General features: G+C 50.3%; 1 protein-coding gene across 1 annotated transcript; it reads right to left on the bottom strand.

The window, feature by feature from the left end:
* Positions 1 to 7,572: 7,572 nt before the first annotated feature.
* LOC102443439 (zona pellucida sperm-binding protein 1-like) lies at positions 7,573 to 15,694 on the bottom strand. Its single transcript, XM_075928393.1, has 12 exons — positions 15,462 to 15,694; positions 13,998 to 14,119; positions 13,320 to 13,725; positions 12,085 to 12,228; positions 11,241 to 11,425; positions 11,059 to 11,156; positions 10,068 to 10,195; positions 9,785 to 9,974; positions 9,549 to 9,699; positions 8,719 to 8,803; positions 8,187 to 8,309; positions 7,573 to 7,750 (listed from the first exon to the last, which is right to left on the bottom strand). The coding sequence occupies exons 1-12, from the start codon at positions 15,652 to 15,654 to the stop codon at positions 7,602 to 7,604; spliced, it is 1,974 nt and encodes a 657-aa protein (XP_075784508.1). The 5' UTR covers positions 15,655 to 15,694; the 3' UTR covers positions 7,573 to 7,601.
* Positions 15,695 to 25,151: the final 9,457 nt, after the last annotated feature.

Below are 25,151 nucleotides of genomic sequence, written 5' to 3'. Positions count from 1 at the left end.
ATATTATTATTTGTATTACAGCAGCATCCAAAAGCTCCAACTGAGATCAAGGCCCCATCGTGCTGGACGCTGAATATATGCATTGTAAGAAACGGTTCCTGCCTCCAAAGACATTCTGGTCAAAGGGCCAGATTCTGCATCCCAGGCTGGGACCGCGACTGGTGCAAACTACTGATCAGCCTGAATAAGGGTTAGGCAACTCTGCCATTTTTTTCCCCAGTAGAAAAATGTTAACTATTTGATGAAAAGTCAAAATGTTCAGATTTTTCAGACTAAAACTGAGAAAAAAAAAGTTGGTTGAAAAATCAACATTTCTTGCCCATAATTTTTAACTGAAAAGTGAACGTTTTGATGGGGCAATGCCACCATTCTGTCTTGTGGGGGGTATAGTTCAGGTCTTCCTGCTCCCTTTCTCCTCTGGGCTGTGCTCTCTGGAAGGACTACATCTCCCATGATACACTTCTCCCTGGCTGAGGTACCGCATTGGGCAATGGGAGAATGGAACCTATTGGTGCCAATTGGCAGAGCGGTGCAGAGTCACAGGGATCCCCGGGTCTGGTGACAACATCCTAGTTTGCCACAAGGTATCATGGAAGGTCTTTCTTGAAAGCCTGTCTCTCATAGGTCCTCATAAGCCTTGCAACAGCAATGGATGGATGGGTCATGTGTAGATATGAATCTAGACAGAAAATTATCTTCTTCAGGTCTGTGTCTTGGGGCTGGTCACCAGAAGGCGATAAACAAGTTTCTTTCCAGCCAGAGATGCTTGGCTGTCTGACCATATTAAAAGCATAGCGGATGCCCACCTACAGTCTGAGCCAAATACTCACGAAGGGAGTGTAGCAGCTTCCAGAGAGGGAGTTTACAGGGAGAAATAAGCTAGTAGGAGGTCACGCTGTGTGCAAGTGAAGACAATGGCTCAGTGGGATCACATCTGCGGGTGCCGAGACACACCCACTTATCTTTCACAGGGAAACAAGCAAGCTGCTGGTTGGCTTGTGCTATGAACAGAAGATCACAGCTGATAAGGCTGTATGATGCAGGGAGACAAATTTTGGCTGAGCTACACTTTATGGAACAGGGGACTGTCCTGTCAGTTAGCTTTAGGCGCTATATGCAATATCACAGTCATACACACGTGAGGAATAGGAGGGTTCTCCAGGGTGCTCCCCCAAGGCATAGTGTGTCGTTCATGGACAATCTCAGCAGCCTCTGACCGACATGCAGAGCCCGGGGTGGTTGCCCTGAACCATCCAATGGCCAGATTGCCTTCAGGCCTCTGCATGGGGGCAAGGGGGCACATGACCCTTCACACCTTCCTCCTATATGTTGGCTCTGGCCATTTTCCACCCCCACCTCCCAGTCTATCTTCTTTGCAGTTGCTAGAGCTCTGCTTCTTGGGGGATAGCCCATAGAGTGCTTGGAGTCAAGACCCCTGTGTTCTAGTGTCATCTCTATCACAGGCACCTGGCTCTTAGTGTCAGACGCAGGATGGGTGCACAACGCTGCTAGCGCCACATGCTCACCATGCCTTAGATGCGAGAAATACAACTGGGCTTCTATTTCGTCTTGTAGGATGTGAACCTTTCGGCTCTAAAGGAACAGGGAAAGGGGGCTGCTTGGGGAAGCGGAGCAAAGGCGCAAACAACCACCTAAGAGGAGCAGGAAGATGAGGGGAGGTGGCATCACTAGGGAGTGAGAGAGGCTGGGATTGTCAAAGGAAGAAAAGGAGCCTGCGTTGTTCGCTTCCTTTGAGCCAGAGCCTGGCGGGAGAAGGGGAACCTTGGTGAAACAGGTGAGTGGACCCAGGAATGTGTGTGCGTAGCACGTAATAAGGCCCCTTCTCTGTGCCCTTGAGCGCGCATTGGCCTTTTGGTCAGGCATTCCTGGGAGAACCCGGCACCAGTGTGCGTGCGCATAATTAACAAGTTGTACATATTTTTAATTTTTTGCTCAGACACAATGTTTGGCTCACGTGGCTGCAGTCCTGTCATTTGCCCACCAGAGGGCTCTGTGGCACTAGACCACAGCACAGTGAGAGAGGAGATAGAGCCTGCCTTCTTCACAGCACCTGTTGGGCCAGGTTGGGAGACAAAAGTATGGGGGGGGGGGGGGAGGGTCAGACAGGGGGCTCATAAGGGCTAGTAAGGGAAGAGAGACTGGGGCGGGGGCTGAATGGGGGTAGAGGCTCAGGGCCACAAGGGATGGGGTGTGTGAGTAGGCTTGCCAGATGCTTTCACCAAAAATCCTGAACATGGCAGGAAAAAAACTTGGTTGAGCAAGAGCAAAACCAAAACAAAACACCAAACTCCTTGAGCAAAAAAAAAAGGGGGGGAGGAAAGAGAACAAAATAGTTGCTGCACTTTTAAGAAGCCCCCCACTGCTCGCTCCCCCCCACCCATACCAGACATGGCAAGGGAACAATGTCTCTGCCAGCTTTCTGTCCGAGAAAAACAGAAAATGCCAGACCTTTTACATGTCTGGTATTTTCTGGGTTTTTTACCGGGCAGGGGCCAGAAATAATGGACACTCTGTGTGAAAACCAGATACCCGGCAACCGAATGTGAGAGCGGAGGGGCACATGTGGATAGGGGGTGCAAGGACACAAGGGAATGGGTGTCAGGACACATGTACCTGACTGAATGGGAGAGACGAGGGGTCAGATAGAGATTTTATCAGGGAAACTCCCTAACAGTCCCCCCTCTTGAAAAACCATGCTCAATACTTTTCCCACACACCCCCAGTATCCCTCCAATTTCACACCCAGGCTCCTTCCCAGCAATTATTTTCCTCTCCCTCAGCTCCTCCATTATCTTCAATTCCCCACAGCTTTCGCCCTGCGGCTGTGTCTACATTGGCATGATCTTGCGCCAAAACAGCCGCTTTTGCGCAAAAACATGCTGCCTGTCTACACTGGCAGGGAGTTCTTGAGCAAGAACACTGACGTTCTAATGTATGAAATCAGTGCTTCTGGTGCAAGAACTATGATGCTCCTGCTCAGGAATAAGCCCTCTTGCACAACTGTACTTGCTCAGTGTAGACAGGCAACATGAATTTCTTGCGCAAGAAAGCCCGATGGCTAAAATGGCCATCTGCACTTTCTTGTGCAAGAGAGCATCTACACTGGCACGGATGCTCTTGTGCAAAGGCACATGCCAGTGTAGACGCTCTCTTGTGCAAATACTTTAATGCAAGAACTCTTGCGTTAAAGTGTATTTGCGCAAGATCATGCCAATGTAGACACAGCATGCTTGTCAGGTGTATGGGAAATATGGGCTGGTAGTATAATTTAATACCAAACTCATTTAATATGCCTAGTGAGAATCTGTATCAAAACATTGTCTGAATCATTTTTGTCTGTATTGTTTGCAGTCATACTTGCTGATTATTTAAAAAAAAACAAAATAATTGACACTAGTGTGATTCTAGTGTGTTATTTTGTCAAATAAAAGATGCAGAATTTGAAAATAGCTTGTGCAGAATTCTCCCTGGAGTACTGGCTATGCCTGCTACTGGGTTATTGGCTCAGTGACTAGGCGCTAGCATGGCAGCCTGGAACTTGCTTCATTTGATGAGTCAGTTACCGAGTTAACTCACAGCTTAGGGTAACTGTACTCTTCGGGAGGCCATGTCAGGAACAAATCAACGGGGGGACGTAAGGCCTCTGATTCAGGAGTGTCACAAATCCAAATGGCTTTCATCCAAACTTATTTTATTAGAGCTCAAGCACATCAGATATGCAAAATGGTTACCAGATTCGCCCGTTACATTGGGATATGTTCCTTTATTAGGGTTACTTGTGTGCCCCCAGGTTCAGCACATCCCTGTCCCCACTTTCACACCACCACCTTTCTGCTAGCAACCCACTCAATGAACAAACCCCACATGATTTTTGGGCAAGTTTAGCTTAGGGACAAGGGGCTTCACTGCAGAGTGAATGGAGAAGCTAAAAACAACATTCCCAAAGCAGAGGTGGGAGAGAGACACCACTATTAACCATGGAAGTTAGTCAGATAGTAACCATGCAAGGGAAGCCAAACAAAATAGTTTTACGGGTTGAACCTCTCTAGCCTAGCACCCTCGTGACCTAACCGGTACCAAGCACAGAATTTGCCAAACCATCAGAGATCTGTATTATGTGGCAGCATCCCCAACATTTCTACTGGTTACAGGGCTTTTAGAAAACATCAGGGCTACGTCTAGACTGGCATGATTTTCCGGAAATGCTTTTAACGGAAAACTTTTCCATTAAAAGCATTTTCAGAAAAGAGTGTCTAGATTGGTACGGACGCTTTTCCGCAAAAAGCGCTTTTGCGGAAAAGTGTTCATGCCAATCTAGACGCGCTTTTCCGCAAAAAAAGCCCTGATCCCCATTTTAGCCATCGGGGCTTTTTTTGGGGAAAAACAAATCTCAGCTGTCTACACTGGCCCTTTTGCACAAAATTTGTGCAGAAGGACTTTTACCTGAACGGGAGCAGCATAGTATTTCCGCAAGAAGCACTGATTTCTTACAGTAGGAAGTCAGTGCTTTTGCGGAAATTCAAGCGGCCAGTGTAGACAGCCGGCAAGTTTTTCCGAAAAAGCGGCTGCTTTTCTGGAAAAAACTGGCCACTCTAGACACAGCCCAGGGGTAAATTATAGCTGAACAGCAGAGAACACAGAGCCAGGACTGGTGGCTTTAAACAAACTTTATGGGCCCACAGGACACTTAGCCACATGCATGATAAGTAGACATCTGGCTAACTAAAATCATGCCAAACCATGCATGGTGCAGGACAGAGGCTCACCCTGTAATATTAAATCTGACCACAAAAGTTAGGGCTAGCAAACCATAACTGACACCATAAGGCAGGAGGCTATGCCGAGAGAGAGAGATCTCACCACTCTTTGAAGGTTTGAGCGGATCAGGATTACTAGGTGGTGATGGTAAGGGGTGGCTAGAGCCAGGGAGAGGAAATGCCCCAGCATAATCAGTCAGTGAAAGATGAAGTTTCAATGTAATTGATGCAGACTTTAGACCCAGGTACCAGAATGCTTTACTTGAACAAAGGGATTTTTTGGGGGGTAGGGAAAGAATAATGGTTCAAAGGAGATAAGTTAGTTTACCCATAAACCAATCTAAAGGAAGTATTCTACAATTGCTTTATTTAGGCTAGACAATAAGAACTGTTCATTCCCAGCTGTGGGCAGTGTTCCTTCCAGACAGCTCATATTGCAATCAGGCAGCTTCAGTATTTTGGATACCCATGGAGAATTTATTACTAGAATTGGCCTGAAAACTATGCAGGTGTGGGTTCATTAACATCTAGAGCAGAGGATTCTCCTCTCCCCCCCCCCCCCCAGCACTGCTTCCCTGCTTTGTGTCCCAGAGTTTAGTGTGGTTCCTGCCTTTGACTATCTGTTCTCCAATCTGAATGCTAATAAATGCCTTTGCGCCTCTATGCAAATAAGGCAAGGGCTGTTTCTGGAGTGGAGGGGATTAGGTATGTTTTCAGCTGCCTTTTAATTGAACACTTAAAGGCTATGTCTACATTGGCATGATATTGTGCAAATACTTTAATGCAAGACTTCTTGCGTTAAAGTATTTGCACAAGTGTGTGTCTACACTGGCATGTGCCTTTGTGCAAGATGTGCTTTGTGCAAGAGCATCTGTGCTAGTGTAGGCACTCTTGTGCAAGAAAGCTCTGATGGCCATTTTAACTGTAGGGTTTTCTTGCACAAGAAATTCATGTTGTCTGTCTACACTGGCCTCTTGTGCAAGAAGGCTTATTCCTGAGCAGGAGCATCATAGTTCTTGCACCAGAAGCACTGATTTCACACATTAGAATGTCAGTGTTCTTGCGCAAGAGCTCCCTGCCAGTGTAGACAGGCAACAAGTTTGTGTGCTAGAGTGGCCGCTTTGGTGCAAGATCGTGCCAATGTAGATACAGCCAAAGTCTCTTCTGATCAGTGTTGGTTTGAGTAGAAATTGGAAGGCAGAGATCTTTTGAGAGTCACACAGGCAGGATATTATGCCCAGGTTGTCCTGGAACACAAAGCTGGCAGGCAACGCTACCCCAAACAATAGTTACCTGTCTCAAGTGGTCAAACAAGGTTCAAGTGGCAAACTATCCACCCATCACTAGGGCTGCCAAGAAATGTACAAGTTGTCAATGCCCAACAAGCCAGTCTACCTCTTAAATCTATTTTAGAAGTGTCTGTCCATGAGTTTCAGAAACTAGTACAAGCTAGGGCCAAATTTGCTATGTAGTTTCCTCTGACAAAGAGATTAGGGTTTCATTGTTGGGAAAAATAGGATCTGCCTAGAATGGAATTGTTTTCCATAAGATGGAAAGGGAGAGGGCTGACCAGAGAAGAGTGCTATGCAGAATGGCCAGGATAGGGTGGAGTAGAGGGGGACCGCCCTACCAAGAGATCAGCCAGCTGGGACAGGGCTCCACTTAACCAGTGTGGTGGCTGGTCAAGTGACCTTGGCCCAAACTCCTCCCTTCTGCTCTTGGATGCAGTGCCAGAATGGGCTTGTCCTAAGCTCCAGGCACAAGTTGGTGGGTGGGCTGTATGGCCACTACCCCTATGGACCAGCCCTTGAGAATTTGGTGGTCAGGATTTATTCCTCTCCCCAAGGGGCAAATTAGTGGGTGGGGTGGGGTAGTTGCCTGCTTCCCCAGCAACAAGCCCCTGCATCCCCAACCCCTGAGCTCCTCAACTCCCCACCTGGATGTGTGGATTCCCTACCCTCCTATCCTGAGCCTCCCCACCCCAGCCTCAAGACCCTGCTCTCTGCATGCACCCCCCTCCCCCCCAGCTAGCCTCTACCCTGAAGGAGTCAGGCAATGCTGGGTAAGTCTTAGTTTGTGGTGATGGAACTTACACCACCACACCAGGCTAAGAAAAAACCATTTAGTTCTAGGCTGGTGTAGGAATACAGCTGTACTTCTACACAAAACCACCCAAAGATCTATTTTTAGAGAAGGCTAGATTTTGCTTGTGCACTTTTGCACTTGCTAAACAAAGGCAGGCAGCATGGTCATGTGGACTTCTAGTCATTGAGCCTGCTAGGCAGAGCTTACAATAGCTACTCCCATACTAGCAGCAGCCCAAGCATTTTGCTGGGTTGTCAGGAATCTCCCCTTACAATCACACGACCTCAAGAGATGCATTGTGATCTAGGCAGCGGGATAGTGGCTCTCACCCAGCAGTGTATGGAAAAACCCAGGAAGTTAGTGTCAGCTCTAGGCTGCTCCATCCTTAGAATTTGCTGCCTTTGTTTGACCTCTGCTTCAGAAGGCGCGACTGCCAAGGCCAGCTACCATCCCTTCAGAGACAAAGCCTTGTTGCTGGGTAGCTCTAATGCACAGAGATCTAAGAGCAGTGATGGGATTCTCCTAGGGATCTCCTTAGAGTTAAGTCCCCTCTGTATCACTAAGGGACAGGGTCCCTTTGAAGGCTTTGCCTGGGGCAGTGGGGAAGGATACCACCTTTGTTACTTGCCCTGAAACTTGCCTACAGAAATCTAGCTGCTCTGACTACTGCATGTCCTGGTCCACCCCCAAAAAGCATGGGGACCACAAGCACAATCCAACCAGTTTTATTGGTTTTTGCTACAATGTTCCTTCATCAGGATTGGGAGAGCTGATCTTCCAGCCTTTCCTCCTCCAGAGGATGAGCACAGCTGTGAGGATGGAGGCCACAGCCATCAATGAGAGCCCAGCCAGGAGCACTGGGGACAGGTCTGGTCTAGAGCTTTGGTCTGTGGGGAAAGAGGAGATACCAGCTCCACTAGGGTGTCAGGAGATAGGAATCGGAGCCATCCCTGGTGGGGCTAGAGAAGGATACTGTCTTGTCCACACCTGCACTTGGACAGACTCCACCCCTACTCCTATCCCAAGCTAGCAGCAGGCAGACGGTTCTTTCTACTACTCCCTGCCCCCTCAGTGGCCTCTGAACTCCGGCTACAGACTTTTGTAATGGACCTCAGTTACTCCCTTGGCTCAGTCCCATGTTCCCCTCCCCTGGAGGCAGGACAGCTGGCCAAGAGCCAGGACAAATGGGAAGCTTCTGTTCCTACAATGCTGGTTACTGAGTCAGTCCATTTGCCTCTTCACAGGAAGGGGTGCCTCTGTAAGGTCATCCCTTTAAGGTGCCACGAGCCAGGCCATGCTGGGGACCAGAACTGAGTCACTCACCTCCATTGCCATGGACTAGCTCTTTAGGTGCTCCTGGACTGTCCTGGAAGATGATAGGCCCAGGAGAGCTCACCACATTGAGAGACTCTGTTCCATTGTGGGCAGTGAGGAACCGGCGACCTCCTGGGGTGGACGGGGTTAAAAAAAGAGGCAGAGAATTAGTCTGCAGTGCAAGCTGAGCTCATTCAGGCTGGGCTGCTGACCTCCACTCATGGGTGTCGTGGGGCAAGGGCTAAAGACAAGAGCTGTGGAGTGCCAGGTATGTTGGCTGGTTCCTGTGTAGCTACATGAGCAGGTCAGCTCATTGTCCCTTCATGGCTGCCATGGGAGGGGGGCCTGACTGGTCTGTCGGCATGAGAGGTGACTCTGTAGGGGATGTGGAGCAACTTACTCATGCAACTCAGCTACCACTCAGTTAACCCCAGCTTGGTGTGAGCTTCTTCTACCGTCAGGTGCGCTCTGACCGGGGAGGGTCTGGAACCAGATCAGCATGCCCCCCCCCCCCCATGCCTAGCATGAAGGCCAGACTTACTTGCTGTCACCCCTGATGGGCAGACAGTCCTGCAGGGCTCCAGCAGGGATGGGGAGCAGGCGGAGGCACTGCAGAAGATGTAGACCTAAGCCAGACATGTGAGGAACCCAAGTCAGATAATGCACTGGCCAGTCTAGGCTCAGTCAGCATGTGCAGCACCTCCAACATGCCTAGAAGGCCAGCCCTTCTTGATGCCAGGATTAGGCACTTCCCCAGTGATGTTACAAGCCCAGTATTAGTCACGGTATTCAGAGGGCAATGCCTCCCTGGTACATTATCCAAGGAGGGGCCAGTGCATACAAGTCACTGGAGGATTTCAGGAAGATTTTTCCGAACAGGAAAAGCTTGGTTATTCTGGTTTTGGATTTGGTATTGGGATGTTTGTTCACCCAAGGAGACCCCACTGGAGGGGGGCCAGAGTTCCATATTTTCTTCACATACATGTGTTGGAAATAGAGAGGCAGGTTGTGCTAAAGCTGCTGCCACCCAAGATCAGTGCTATATACAGGTCAGCAGTGGCCAGAACAGCATAGTCCAGCAGCCATAGGGCTCAGGACCCATTCTCTCAGCACTTCATGCTCTACTGCTCCTGAGGAGCAGAGCTCGAGCCAGCTGGCCCCACACTCCTACCACAAGGTGACCCAGGCACTGGGATTCAGCCTGCAACCCATTCAGGTGCTGTGCTAAACACCCCCACCCCTAGAAATGGAGCTTGCCAGTTGGGTGGGCTGAGCTGGCAGCAGCTGTTCAGGTCTCTCCTCCTCCCCCCCGCCCCCCCAGCTGAGGTAGGAATGGTTGTTACAAGCTATAAGAATCCCCCCCCCCCTTACCAGTCCCTCCATCATCATCTGAGTGCTAGAGTCCACAAAGGCAAAGGTGGAGAGGACAAAGCGCTGGTGGTGCACCGGGAAGGGCAGCTCAGAGGAGGCTGGGCCCACGGGCATGAGCTGGGTTCTATAGTTGTCTCCCAGGAACGGGCACCTGGGAACAAGGATTAAAATTTGAAGCTGGTTCTCTAGAGTACCTCTGCTTGAGCACAGTGATCCCTTCACCTCCGGCCACTCACCCGTCCACCAGGATGGGCCACTGCGGCTGCTCCAGGGGGTTCGCACTAGGGGTGGCCCAGCACTGGTGCAGAACCAGAACCAAGGCAGGGTCTGTTCTCTGCAGGATGCGAACCTCCACGTAGACAGGGTCCCTGAGCACCTTCAGCACAGGGTAGTCTCCCTCCTCAAGGTAGGATGTGTAGCTCAGGTCTGCGGGGAAGAGGGCAGGAGTCGAGCAGAGCTAAGACACCGGGGCCCTCCAGGGGCTGGAATCTCTACCCTGGAGCAAGAGGGGCAGCCTACCTGCGGCAATGCGCAGCTCAAGGCGGAGGGGTCCTGCCTGGGTGACTGGAACAGGTGAGGGGGGCAGGAAGACCTGGACCTGCAGTGGCAGGAAGTCACTGGCATTGTAGATGCAGCGAGCATGGAGGCTGCAGGAGAGAGCAGAGGGAGGATGGTCAGGTCAAAATGTTTTAAGAGTCACTTTGTGCATCTTCACTCCCCTGCCCTGTAGCTTTCATCCATTCAGCTTAATGCCAACCACTGCTCAACAGGCAAGACCCCAGTGCCACTCTCTGACTGCATAAGGTCCTGCCCAATTGCTCACTCCTTGCCCCAGTTTGAGGTTTTTGGGCCTTGACGTCTCAAGTTGGGATTTAGCATCACATGGAACCTCACTGGCTGATTTAAAGAGTCAGCCCTTTGAAGGTTCTCTTGGATATCTTCAATGAAGAATTGACAATTCAGTCTGACAGGTTCTGAGGTCAGCACCTAATTAGGGACCCAGGTGTGCAGGCACTGCTCAGATTCAGCAAGTGAACAACTAGAGTATTCCTAGGTATGCTACAGTAGAAGCTATTATCCTAGTTTCCCAGCCTCATTTCGGTCTTGTTAGTCTTCCCGCCCCCCTCCCCCCCCCAGCATAGGCAATTGCAGTGCTGGAAAAAGAGACACTGACCTGTTTTAGAATATTTTAATCAAAATTAGAGTTCTACAAATACTCAGAGACCAGGTTTGATTGCTGGTTCTTCCAGAGAAGAACTTTGCCTTCCACTGAAAAGTGGAGTGGTCAAGTTCTAACTGGCAGGTAGGGTAACTTGGTGGTATTAGTCTTTCTATGGTGAGTCAACCATCTGAGTGGGGAAGGGGGAAATCTTTAGTTTGAGATTCTTCTGTCCTGAAGCAGCTAAAAACTAAGGGAGCTGACAAGTCTAGTAGATTCCTCAGAAAGAATGTGTCCCTCACAGACAGAATGGAAGACTTGTTTAAGCCGGAGAGAAATGAGCCAACTCACATGAAGGTGCTATCCCGGGTGATGGAGCCATCTGGCCCAGCCCGTATGTCAATGCCAGAGATCAGCTGATTCTCATAGATCAGTTTGTCTCTAGCCACCTGGAGGGGAATGGAAAGGGCTGTTTAATCCCTTCTGAGAGGTAGGAGGCAGTCTACACTAGATGTTAGGGGAGGTATTCTCACCTGGACTGTGGTGCCACATTGAGAGAGAAGGAAGCGGAAAAGCACAAAAGCCTCAGTCTTCTTGATGGGCTCACACCCAGTCTGGGCGTAGGCTAGCCGGACGCTGTCCAGGACGATGGGGTAGTCAGACATGTCCCTGGAGACCACCAGCACGAAGTGACCATCCACAAGGCACTGTACAGTGACTGGAACAAAGCAGAAAGGTTAAGCACGGCAAGTGCAGCCTAATGATGCTGGAACATGTGGGGCAGAAACCTCAAGTCCATTACTACAATGGAGAGTAAGGTCTGGGTTGAGACATGCTGAGGGAATAGGCCAATATTCACTATGCTGCAGAGGCGATATTAATACACCTCCCCCACCATTGTCTCCCTCAAGGAAAAACACAAGACTGAAAAGGAGCATTGGGGTCATATTCCCAATGGGACCCCCCCGGGATAAGCAAGAGCCTTGCAGGGAGATGTTCATGTGTAGGCCTTTAAACTGACTGAAGTTTCTCAAATGTTGTGGTAGAGTTCAGGCTTGTATTCTTCAGCCATTTCCTCTCCACCTCTAGAGTTGGGGCAGTGGGAATCACTGGAGAGCTCCCTTGCTTCAAGTGGAAAGAGCATGAGCCCAGGTGTGAACATCTACAGGTGCACTCACTTTAGATCAGATTGGGCCTTGAATGAGTAAGTGACCCAAGGACATTTGATCCCTGCATCTATACCCCCACCCAATGGAGATAGAGCAAGATAGCAGCCATCACTGTCCCTTGGCCTCACCTCTCCTCCCTCCAACAATTCCCATAATTTTGTCTACATGCCCTCCAGAGCTCAGTGCAAGTTTTCAGGTGGTCTCTTACCTGTGTTGCCATAGTAGCAGGGAGCTGTCATGTCAGTCCCATCATAGCAGCAGCCAGCATGGACGCATGCAGCTGGATCATGGCCGTTCACACAGGGGATCTTCCCAGACACCTCTTGGCATTGCTCCTGAGTCAGGTGGGCCCCTGGAAAAGCAAGGTACAGTCCCCTGAGCACAGGAAATGGCTTGAGCCCAGTACATGGCTACTCTGCCACCCCCAAGATACCACTGCAGAGGAACATCAGCGTCCCTGGACAAGAGACCTTGCAGTTTAGATGGAAGGGGCGGGCCAAAGGTGTTAGAACCCCACAGGCACTATCCACCATTCCACAGTTGAGAATGCGAGTTGGTGTTGGGAATGTAGACTTCGGTCTGCTTAGTATTGTAGTACCATTAAGTGGTTTTAGCCTTGAAGGACACATCAATTGGCTTCCTCTTGCTCCTAAAACTTCTCCAGCTAAAGGGAACAAGCTCCTTGTTTGAAAGCATCTTAGAGCAGATCAAAGGTGGCCCTTCTGGGGAAAGTTAGGGAGATGAACTGAAGTGGCTCATGCTAGAGTCACTGAAACCCAACCTTGTCTAATCTCACCCACTCTGTAGTGAAACCCCAAAGACATCTCAGATATGCCTCAGGATTAGAGCAGAGATCAAGGAGCCTAGGAGCCCATGGGTGGTGGTCATGATGAAGCTCACTTTCATAGCCTCCCTCTGTTATCTTCCTCCACAGCCAAAGTCTTAAACAACCCAAAAGGAAGTGGTGGGTAGACCAACTCATCTTTTCAGGCTCCATTGATCAGATGTCCATTTGTGTTTGGCTCTGCATCTGTTTTCACCGAGTAGGATTTCAACTCAGGCTTTGAGTTCAGTGAGGCTTTTATTTAGACTAGACTAATATGAACTCTTTAAATTCCTCTGCCCCATCCCTCAGAAATAGAGGTGAAGTTTTATTGGCTAAGATAGGGGACATTCAAACTCAAAATAAGTTTGCAGGCCCAGTGACCGCAGGCATTCGATACTTGTACTGACACTTATGTGACTGAGTGCTTGGGGTGGGTAAGGATGTAGCTGCACCGTGTCATCTAGCCCAACAAGCCATATTAGTTCTCAGTAGATACTTCAGAATCTAGGTGAATTAAGTGCAGAAAAACATTAAAATTCAGAAGTGTCCCAGGAAAAGCATGAAAGGCCAAAACCAGCTTCCTTGAATCCCATTGGTGGATGTATAGAAAAACTTACCTATAGCCCACGGTTGAGGATAAAGGCCGGGCTGCGGCACGGGCCCCGGGCGCACCAGGCCGGGCTGCGGCACGGGCCCCGGGCGCACCAGGCCGGGCTGCGGCACGGGCCCCGGGCGCACCAGGCCGGGCTGCGGCACGGGCCCCGGGCGCACCAGGCCGGGCTGCGGCACGGGCCCCGGGCGCACCAGGCCGGGCTGCGGCACGGGCCCCGGGCGCACCAGGCCGGGCTGCGGCACGGGCCCCGGGCGCACCAGGCCGGGCTGCGGCACCGCACGCATGGTCTCCTCTGGGCTTAAGTCATGTTCAGTGGGTTTGGGGCAGATCATGTTCACATCGTAGGCAGCAGCGACAGTCCCAGTGCTCTGCAGCTCCTCCACTCGGACCTTCAGGTGGTTACGGCCATCCTGTCCAAAAAATAAAGAGTGACAGTTTGTATCAATCAACCCCAAGGCATTCATACCCCCAAGGAGCAGGGGAACTTGTGGGGGTCACCAGCTGTATCTTTCTGCTGGGGGTTATGGAAAACATGCAGATTAGCTGGACATCCCAGAGTCGGCACTTATGGTTGTGACAGCTCAGCAACACTTTCTGGACCAGAGCCAGGGACCATGGTTTGCTGAGATACAGGCCCAGGTCTTCCTAACAGGAGCACCAAGGATGCCAGACACAGACTCACCTTCTTCAGCATGTGACAGCCATTGTAGCGCGCTGAGAAGATCACAACCCCTTCCTGGGTAGAGGTGACCCAGTGGAGGCAGATGGAGCAGTTGGTAACCTCAAAGGCAGTCCCAAACTCATCTGTGGGGATAGCAGGATTGGGGCAAGTAGCATTTGCCATGAAATGGCTCCATCCGCCCCCCCCCCCCCCCCCCCCAGTAGTGGAGACGACCAGCGTCTTAGGTACTCTTATGTGGAGCAGGGGCAGCAGCCCACCATATTGTGTCATCTCAGTGCAGCTCAGGGAGGCCCAGTTATAAACGGGGATCTCCCTGTTCTAGAGAGGATCAGCTGACACCCCAGTGAAGTTGAGGCACAGCCATAGTAGGACACTGCAGTGATCGCAGGGGAGTGTTCTCCCACCCGACTAGACTAGTTACGACTCCTCAGCCTTGTGCGCTCACAAGGCGTGTCCTGTGCCTTCCCTCCAGCACTTACAACCCAGAGGTCTGTTGGGGACAGGAGCACGTGCAGTGATATCAGCAAGGAGGAAGAGGGCTGGGTCCATTCATTTAGAACATCCAGCTACACCTCAGGACCATTGGATCACAGGCATGTCCGTTCAGAGTGAATGCAGCTGTATCCCCTCCTTGGGGCCCCTTGAGAACATCACTCTAGGCCCCTGGTTCCACAGCCACCACCTCTTGCCCAGAAGCCTGCACCTCTGCCTCCTGACCAGCATGTTCCCTGCCGAGACAGAGGTATCCCCAGCAAGCCAGACTGGCCAGTGGCTGCATTTCACTTTCTCTCCGTGGAGAATGTATATCAGCACCTTCTAAGCCAGCCTGTTTATTCTTGAGACAGGAGAAGTTCAGCAAGGCCCTACAGCGGAGGTGTCCAGCCAGTTCTGCTGTAGCAAGCTAAGCACACTCAGCCAGCCAAATATTGCCAAGAAGCGGACCAGAGGGCAACCCAACTGCCAGCTCCGGCACTAATAAGAATCACTCCTTCCAGGCTTCCTACAAGCCTTGCCCCCAATGCCAGGGAGAAGGGCCTGCCTCTTTGCTGAGCAGAAAAGCAGCCCTGGGTCCATTTAAGACTCCAGATTTTTGTCCAAGAGTCCTTTGACTGTTGGTCCCCTGGTTGAACTAGTTTCCAGTGGCAGCTCCAGGTGGTACCACCTCTCTGGGAGTTACACAGTCACCTCTCACTGTTTTTAAGCTGCACAGCTGCCGTAAGCCAGGCAGAACAATGCACTGGAAGTTACTTATTGCATTAAACACAGGCCTCCCCAGACCTGGCTGGGCAACTTGCTGCATACTAGTCCAGGCACTTGGGAGCTTAAGTGGAAATAGACAAGCCAGCTGAGATCACAGCAAGAGGCAAGTTACTAAAACTAAGAATCACCTCCCTTCTCTAGCCTGCCCAACAGAAGCAAGTGAGCACCATTAGCAGATGAGAAGGCATCCAAGCAGCCACTTACCCACAACTTTGAAGCGGACAGTGTGGCCCTGGCTGGGAAAGACCAGCAGCTGCATCCCATAGTCTCCACACTCATACTCATACCCATGCTGCAAGACAGAGAAACTGACCCTGCGGAACTCCCCCTGCCCCAGGGCTAATCCCAGGGACCAGAGCAGCACTATGCTCCCAAAATACCTACAGCCCCACCCCATAGCTCCAGGGACTGCTAGAAAAAACCCTACCAAGCAACCACTTCTCATTACTGGATTGTGGGGCTGAGGCTTTATAGGATCAGTATGGGAAGGGGCGGGGTGTGAACCAGGTGAGCAGAGAGGCTGCACCTGGAGAGTTGCCAGCAGCTGCAGAGGGTCTTGGTGAAAATTACAAAGCTCTGGGTGAAAGGGAAACATCAGCACAGCTCCGACCCTCCCCCATCTCCAAATGTCACCCTGGTTCCTCCTTCCCTCCCTCCTGGTTCTTGTGTGGGTATCTTGGATGGATTTGAAAATTCCATCTCCCCTTGTTCTTCCCACTCCCGTTCCCTGTGATCCTCCTTCATGTAGGCCCGGGTGAAGAATCTATTTTGGACTGGGAACTGCTGACCCACAGAAAAATCAGTTGGGAGCCGCACACAAATGAGAAGCAAAAACAAAAACCAAACGAACGAAAACCCCCCAAACCTCCAAGAAAACAAAACTAAACAAAAAACAAACCACCCCACCTCGGACTGACTGACGGCCCCCAAATGGGAAGGAGAAAGACATTTCCCCTAGGCTAGTAGATTTTGTGTACTGGGGCGGGGGGGGGGGGGCGGGGGTCCCACAGTGCTGTGGGGGGGAGCCCCAACCCTCAGAGTCCTGATTCAGGTAAGCCAAGGTTCCCACCCCTTAGATCATGGACTGTCAGGCAACAGGCTGGGGAGCTGGCATGGTTGGTGGGGTTGCCTGTGACAGCAGGGAGCTGCACTTGAGGTCCTTTCTTTTCAGGTATTTCCCTCCCTTGCCTACTTTCCTACTCTTTCCCTCTTCCACTTCCTCATCCTGCCAAGTGGCTCGGAGCTCTCCACACACATTCACTGAGCCTCACTACACCTCTGGTGAGAGACGTATCGTTATCCCCATTAAAGAGAAGGGGAAACTGAGGCATGGAGCAGCACAGCCACATGCCCCAGGTCATGGAGCTGGAGCAGCGCCAGTCTGAAGATTAGAGCTCAGGGGTCATGACTGCATGTGCCATATGCAGACCAGTAGGCCGTGCTGCCTCTCTTTCAACGTGGAAGTTTGACGGGAGTATGCCTGGAAATGAAAGTGAAAAGGGGAAAGGAAGCCCTGGGAGAAAAGGAATCCGGTTGGTTGGCTAATAGTGGTCTTAGTCTATTTCCACTTTCCACCCAGGGGGTGTATTTTGAAAACAAACCAACAGCTTTGCAAGACAGTCTTTGAAATGGCATTTTTTCAAACCTTCCTGGCGTGAAAAGCGAGGCCCAGCAACCAGTGCCTAGAATGTGGTGTAGGCTGGCACCCTAGAAGGGCCTAGAAGTGGTTTGGCGTCTCTCCAATACCAACAGCTTCCAGCTTTTATGATTAAGGACCTTCTCCTCTCAGCCTTTTCCTGCTTCCCCTTCCCAGCCCCCTCCCCCACGCATCTGAATAGGCTGACCAGGTTGGCCTGGTTCTTCACTCCCTGCTGCCCCACGTTCTCTGGCCCTTTTAGTTCTCAGCTTGTATGAGACCAATGGACTCCGAGGTAGGGGATCAGGCAAAGAGAGATGCATCCTGGAGGCAAATGCCTGGCTGCGAAGATGGTGTCACCAACATGGTTTCAGCTTCCTTGGTCATAGGATGCTGTTCCAGGAAGAAGGTCTGTAAAGCAAAGATAGGGTCTGCCTATGGAGGAAAGGGAAGAGAGTATTGGACACAGACTGGCTAACCTAGTGAGGAGGGCTTTAAACCAGGTTTGACGGGGGGCAGGTGAGCAAAGCCCACAAGTAAGTGAAAAACATGGAAGCCTGGGAGAAGGGTTAGAAATTGAAAGGACAAGACAGAAACTCAATAGACCTCAGTTGGAGTATTGTGTCCAGCTCTGGCCACCGTATTTCAGGAAAGATGTGGAGAAATTGGAGAAGGTCCAGAGAAGAGCAACAAAAATTATTAAAGGTCTAGAAATCATGAACTATGAGGGGAGACTGAAAGAACTGAGGTTGTTTAGTTTGGAAAGGAGAAGACTGAGAAGGGACATGATAGTAGTTCTCAAGTTTCTAAAAGGGTGTTACAAGGAGGAGGGAGAAAAATTGTTCTCCTTGGCCTCTGAGGATAGTACAAGAAGCTATGGGCTTAAGTTGCAGCAAGGTGGGTTTAGGTTGGACATCAGGAAAAACTTCCTGCCTGTCAGGGTGATTAAACACTGGAATAAATTGCCTAGGAAGGCCGTGGAATCTCCACCACTGGAAATATTTTAGAGCAGGTTAGACAGACACTTGTCAGGGATGATCTAGACGGTGCTTGGTCCTGCCCTGAGGGCAGGGGACTGGACTTGATGACCTCTTGAGGTCCCTTCCAGTTCTAGTGTACTATGATTCTATGAACTGGGGGGCAATCAAATCAATATCTTAGTTGTCTGTATACTAATGTGAGAAGTATGGGAAATAAACAGGAAGAACTCGTACTGTTAGTAAACAAACCCCATGGTTGGCATTACAAAGAGTTGGTGGGATAATATACATGACTGGAATATGATAGGATACAACTTGCACAGGAAGGACAGGCAGGGAAAAAGGAAGGAGGTGTTACCTTATATATTAAAATGCATATACTTGGATTGAGGTTGAGGTGCACGTAGGAGACCGACTTATTGCGAGTCTCTGGATAAGGATAAAAGGGTTAAAAACAAGGGTGATGTCATGTTAGGGGTCTACTATAGACCACCTAACCAGGAAAAAGAGGTGGCTGAAGCTTTTTTTGGACAACTAACAAAATCATCCAAGGCACAGAACTTGGTGTGATTGGGGACTTCAACTATCCAGACATCTGTTGGGAAAATAACGCAGCAGGGCACAGATTATTCAACAAATTCTTGGAATGTATTGGAAACAATTTTTTTAAAAAAAATTCAGAAGCTAGAGAAAGCTACAGGGGGAGACTGTTCTCGGTTTGATTTTAACAAACAGGAAGGAATGGGTTGAAAATCTGAAAGAAAAAGGCAGTTTGGGTGCAAGTGATAATGAAACGATAGATCTCATGATTCTAAAGAATGGTAGGAGGGAAAACAGCAAAGTAAAGACAATGGATTTTAGGAAGTCAGACTTTAGCAAACTCAGGGAACTGGTAGGTTAGGGCCCAAAACTGACCCTGTGGATCCCCTTGTTATACCCTTCCAGCATGACTGTGGACCATTGATAATTAATCTCTGTGAATGGTTACCTAGCCAGTTATTCACCCATCTTTTAGTAGCACCCATCTAGGTTGCATTTCTCTAGAGTGTTTCTCAACCTTTTTTTGCTCATGGCCCCTTCTGAGCCTCGTTTACCCCTGCGAACCCCTCATAGCTGCTGTTAGTTGGAAAAAAAGGTACGTTATTTACCTAATGTTCCGTTTTTTCCATGTGTCCCTCTAGAAGTAGGGCGTGCCCCCTGGGGAGCCATATGGCCCACGGTATCAAATGCTTTACTGAAGTCCAAGTATACCACATCTATAGCTTCCCTCTTAGCCACAAGGCTTGCTAGACTATCAAAGAGAGCTATCAGGTTGGTTTGATATGATTTGTTCACTACAAATCCATGCTGGCTGTTACCTATCACCTTATTATCCTCCAGATGTTTACAGGTGGCATCCTAGATTATTAGCTCCATTATCTTTCTGGGAACAGAAGTTAAGCTGACTGGTTTGCATGGGCAGTCGGTGAAGCTAGGGCTGGGAGAGGCAAGCCCCCAGCCTCCCCCCCAGCTCTGTCCCTTCCATTGAGGCCCCGCCCGCATGGGAACCAAGCCGTCTCCCCCACCATGGGGAACCAGGCCAATGCACTGAGTGGGTGTGTGTGGTGCCCTCCACCATGAGGAGGGGAGTACAGGTGGGTGTGTGTGTGCCCCAGTCTCTCCAGCCCAGAGCACAGGGAAAGTGGGTGACCCACAGCCCCAGCCTTTCTGGCCCCAGAGCACGGCAAAGGCAGGTGGTGCATGGTCCTCCCCTCCTCTTTCTTCTCCTCCCCTCCCCAGCTATGGATCACAGGGAGGATGAGTGCTGGGGGCAGCAAGGAGTTTTGGGGGTGGAGTGTGGGCGGGGCCAGTCTGGCTGTTTGGGAAGGCAAAGCCTTCCCCTGCCTAACATACCGGACACCCACGTGGGTGTGTAGTTTCCTGGGTTGTCCTTATTTCCCTTCTTAACTTCTGAGGATAGGATAAGAAGCAACAGATGTAAATTGCAGCAAGGTGGGTTTAGGTTGGACATTAGGATAAACTTCCTGTTGTCACTGGAATAAATTGCCTAGGGAGGTTGTGGAATCTCTGTATTGGTGTTTTTTAAGAGCAGTTTAGACAAACACCTGCCAAAGATGGTCCTTACATAGTCCTTGCATGACGGTCCAAGGGATTGAACTGATGACATCTCGAGGGCCCTTCTATTCCTACAATTCTATAATTTGCAAGGTGAGGATTTTAGCTCTGATTGAGAATAAAGTTGCTCATTTTCCCCTCTGTTTTTGGCAACCCAGATCAGTATAGGTCTCAAAGGCACAGAGACACAAAGATACTCTGAGTCAATGATCAAACAGGGATCGGGGACAAGAGAAAAGCGGCTGGGGGAGGGGGAGGGGAATGGTGAGACTGTGAATAGGGAGAAAGAGGAGAGAAAAACAAAGACTGATAAAGAGAAAATCTGGGTTGGCAGGTTTGCAAAATTAAACCCAACTTTATTTTATTCGTTCCTTTGCATGGTTGTCCTGGTTCCTCCTTCACCCCTTTTTTCGGGCTGTCCTTGTTAGCCAGCAGAACCGCCTTGCCCACTAGCTTTACGTCACAGCTGTCTCCTATCCACACTTTATTTTTCTGATGGCTATTGCCTTTAAGCTCTGCTGTGTTGTTTGGTGGGCCCTAGGACATTCCCTGGGGATGTTGGAGTCACCACCATAGAAAACCCCTGGAGTTTGAGGCTATAATTCCCAGCTTACAGAAACCGAAAGCAAAAGGTGTTGTCTCAGGGTCGAAAGTTCAGCAGCTGGGAGAGCAGAGAATCTGCAAGTGACAAACAGGAACCAAGGGGCAGGGGACTTGATCCCATTACCGTGCTTGAAAAAAATCCATGAGATGGGTCCTAACTTGGGGTCAATGTGTGTTTGAAATTAAAAACATTTGCCCTGGAAACGCAACTTCCAGCTCCCCTCCGGGTGCAGGGGTGCAGGGTATGGGTAATACCCCTTTGCCTGGGAGAGCCCTCTCATGACACTCACAGTGTTTGTTCAGCCTGGGCGTGGGCGTGTCTGCACCGAAGCCTCACATCTGTGTGTGGTTAGTCACAGGCTTATATGGCCCCAGCGGGATGGGGAGTGCAGGGAAGCTCTTTGCTCATTGGGATGATAGAAGGGTTGTCCTGGTTCTAGCTCGGTGGGGGGAGCTGAGTGCCAAGAGGGGAGGGCTCTGTCCCTCCAGCGTCCCTTGTCCTTCTGAGGTTCCCCCCTTCCTATTGTAAAATGAAGGAGAATAAACAAATGGAGATTGCCTGTCTCCTAGAACTGGAAGGGACCATCAAGTCCAGTCCCCTGCCTTCACAGCAAGACCAAGTACCCTCCCTAATGAATTTTTTGCCCAAATGGCCTCTGCAAGGATTGAACTCACACTCCTGGATTTAGCAGGCCAATGCTCAAACCACTGAGCTATCCCTCCCCATAGAAGAAGCAGGCTATGTAGAAAACTGTGGTTAGTCTGGCTTGGGAATGGGTAAGATGGGAGAGCAGAATTAATGGGGTGGTGGATAAAAGAGGCAATTTCTCACTTCTCTGACCTAACTCTTTCCACCCTTCCTTAGCCCCCTCATCCTTCCCTGTCTGAAGCCGTCTACACCGCTGACACAGAGCAGCTAACTCCACACAGCACTGTCCCTCACCCCCCCCCCCCCTATTTATGAAGGGGAGGCATCCAACCACCTTAGCTCTGCCCTGCTATATAGATATTATTAAGGCCAGGAAAGCGACCGTTCAATAACTGTGTCTGCCCTCCTGTGTACCACAGATCATCCTCCCCATGGTCCCCACATTGAGCCTACTAATCGGTGCTAGGCTAAAAAAGCCCCATAGTAACACGGTGAAGGAAAGAGAATCGATGCCTGACTCCCAGAGAGCCGGCCTCTGAGCCCCCAAACACCTCTCCTGTGTGATCTGCTTCTTGACTGACAGTGTCAAGAGAAGAAAATGGAGGAAGGTAGCAAGAGACTTTCCTGCCTGCTCTTCTAGCCCACTGTCAGGCAGTTTCTGTAGCTGTCAGTGTCCTTCCTGGCCTTGCTGTGTGCTGCCTGTCTGGTCAACCTGGCCATTTTATCTGTGTGCAAAAGTGCCTACGTGACCAAAAAAGAAAGTGTTTTCTCTGCATTCAGGTCCCAGGAAAGTCCCTGAGATGGTTCACCGCTGTACAACCTAAGAGGACAGGAAGGGGAGATGGGGGAGGGGTGGGAGTGTTTTCTGCTGCCTTAGCTCAAACATCACCAGAGACAGGCCTGTCCCAAGATACCTAGATGCAAACTTTGAGGGTGTCCGAAATCTGAACCCAGCTCTGGATCTGCATGTCACCTGGGCCCTCCGGGTGGTCCTTAGGATTTATGGGGCCCCACGCAGTGCTAGTAACTTGGTGCCCCTATGCCTGATGGCAGCTGGGGGAGGGGGAATGATTTTTTAGAGATGTGATTTTATAATCATCAGGAACACACTAGTGAGACGTTTTAAAACAACGTTAAACTAAGGCCCCGGAGCTTAACCCAGCACATTCAGAAACTGACAGTATGTACCTGGGGTTGGCAATGCCTGTGAAACTGGCTGACTCTTTCACGGGTTCCGTGTTGCACTGATGGGTCTGGTGCACTTACTCACTTTTAAGTTAACTAGCTCCTCTCCAGAGGAAGCAGAGCCACAGATTGGGGATAGGAAGAGATGGGTGGATGGATGTTCAGGTGCTCTATACAGCTGCATATTCTGCGTATGGGTACGGTTGGCTCTGAGTGTCCATATTAGCCTGGACCAACCCTGGAAACCCATTTGCCCCCAGCAGGGTAATAATAACTCCCAATGACATGGAAAGAACTGGCTCTTCGGTTTGCAGCACCCCTACCTCTGAGAGATCTGAAATCTGGATGTGGCTTTGGACTGGGGCTTTGCAGCGTGAGCCCATGTCTGAGCATTGCTTCAGAGCCTTCCTGGAGCTATTGTGTCTCAGTGATGCTCCCTTGCAATGTGCTGCGGAGCCAGGAGGATGAATGCACTAGTGCTTGTACAGTGGTGTAGAGATATACGCTGAATCTATCCCCCACGTGATCAGTGATGCTGCACCAAGGATACAGGGGTCCAGCCGGGCCATGGAAGCTCCAAGTGTGATGAAGACAATGAGCATGCTCAGGAGAGAGAAAGTCGGGAACCTAAGCACCCTAGCAAAGGTTAATCCGATGTTTTGGCCTCCAAGTGGGTTTTCCTCACACTGTTGCCTTCCCACTCACTGGGAGGCCAATTGCAAGAGTCCCTGTGACTGCCACCGCCTGTCACTAACCAGACTCAGGCTGCAGAGTTTGCCAGAGATAAGAGCCCTCAGTCAACTTTGATCATCTTGGCTCGTCAATATCGCTGTTCAAAAATGGGCGAATCCTGGAAATGGCCCAAAGTATTATAAGTGGAGTAAAGATCACTGCCCTACCCCCACCCACCTCCTCACTTGCTTCCAGTGGCTTATAACTTAGCCAAACGCAGAGGCAAAAGTACGTGGGTGCGCCCTGGTGCGCGGCTCTGGCAAGAGCTGGCTGAGTTGTGGAAAAAGCTAGCGGGGAGCTATTTAAAGAGCTGGCAGGGACCTGGGCTGCAATAGGATAGTCCCTGTAAGACATTTTAAGTTACTTTCACCACTGGCCAAACGTTAACTAGGATAAAACATCCCTTATTTGCTCCCTCCCACGGCTTAATGTTTTTGGCCAGCTTTCCTCACAAATGGCTCTGACCTCACTCACACTGTTAGGAAAAATAGGGATTTTTGCCCAATTCCAGGCACATTTTCCACATCTTTTTTTAAGAAGTCTAGTCCCTGGAGTGGGAGGATGGGGACAGGTACTTGAAAACATGGTAGGGTATTAGCCCTGGAGTCACAGAGGTGCATTTCGCTGTCCCTGTGAAGCTCAGACCTGGATTTAGGTAAATTATAGCCACATTCCCTCGTGCATTTACATTATGATGGTCTTTATTGCACCATCACATGCTGTTCTCTTCTGTGGGCTCCCCACCTCTTTCAGTGCGTCAGCAGTCACAGCTATGACCAATGCATAATACTTCTCTGTGACCTCATGCAATGTGTGTGCCTGGGTTCCTGCCCACAATACAGAATAAATGACTCTCCTCCTGGGCTTTTCTATGGCAGCCATCGCCCCAGCCCCGTGCCCTCCACCAGCATTAATGGGCTTATTCTCAGCACCCCACCCTGATAGGTAAAAGGTACTGTTATCCCCATTTTGGGGGAAGAGAATGGAAGCATAAAGAGGGCAAGGGCCACATTCGTCCACTGCTTGTGAGTGCCTCAATAATCCAGTGCCCCATATGAGAAGCCTAGAATCTGATTTTTCAGAGATGTAGCATCTGCCACTCCCACTGACTCCCTCTGCAAGTGTGAGAGCCCAGCACAAGTCTGCAAGTGTGAGCGCCCAGCCCCAGTCTGCAAGTGTGAGAACCCAGCACCTGCCTGCGAGTGTGACCTCCCAGCATCCCTCTGCAAGTGTGACCTCCTAGCACCCCTCTGCAAGTGAGAGCGCCCAGCACCCCCTGCAAGTGTTGGTGCCCAGCATCTGTCTACAAGTGTGAGAGCCCAGCACCTGTCCGCAAGTGTGAGCGCATGTACAGAACTGACAATAGAAGTGAGTGTTGAGTGGGCCCAAGAATATGGGAGGTGGGGCAGTAGCAGGGCAGGATTGACCCCCCTGGCAGAATTATGGAGGTGCCCCGAGCTGGAGTCGCAGGAGAGTGGAAGTGACTCAGCGAACTATACGAAACCCAGCAAACCGGCATAGCCCAGTGGTGGGCCAGTGTCAGACTTGGAATCAGAATCCAGGAGCCCTGGTTCTTTTTCCTGGGGTCAGATCAGGCCATGTTGTCTCCCCGCAGCACAGTGAGAGTGGGTGAGGAGGCCAGGAGTCAAAAACAAGGAGAAAAGAAATTTCTATTATTTTTGTGATTTTTACGTACATGTGATGCATAAGGATAGAACCATAGAAGATGAGGGATGGAAGAGACCTCGGGAGGCCAGCTAGTCTCACCCCCTGCTCAAAGCAACTAAATCAATGCCGGTCGGAGTTCCCTTTCACTGTAGCATTTCACATTTATTTAAATCTCTCGGTTGGGTTTCAACCCCTTGCCTACAAAAATTCAATTCCAGCTCTGCATCCTTCAGCCCTCTCCCATCTTTGCGCCCGCCCAAGCAAGTGGCTTTTACAGCATGGAAATGACATTCTATGAAGCAAAAATGATCAATTCGATTTGTTAC

This window comes from Pelodiscus sinensis, chromosome 4, assembly GCF_049634645.1.
Source record: "Pelodiscus sinensis isolate JC-2024 chromosome 4, ASM4963464v1, whole genome shotgun sequence".
Lineage (NCBI taxonomy): Eukaryota > Metazoa > Chordata > Testudines > Trionychidae > Pelodiscus > Pelodiscus sinensis.
Note: the sequence above shows the minus strand (reverse complement) of the source record. Positions and strands in the feature narration are given on the sequence as shown.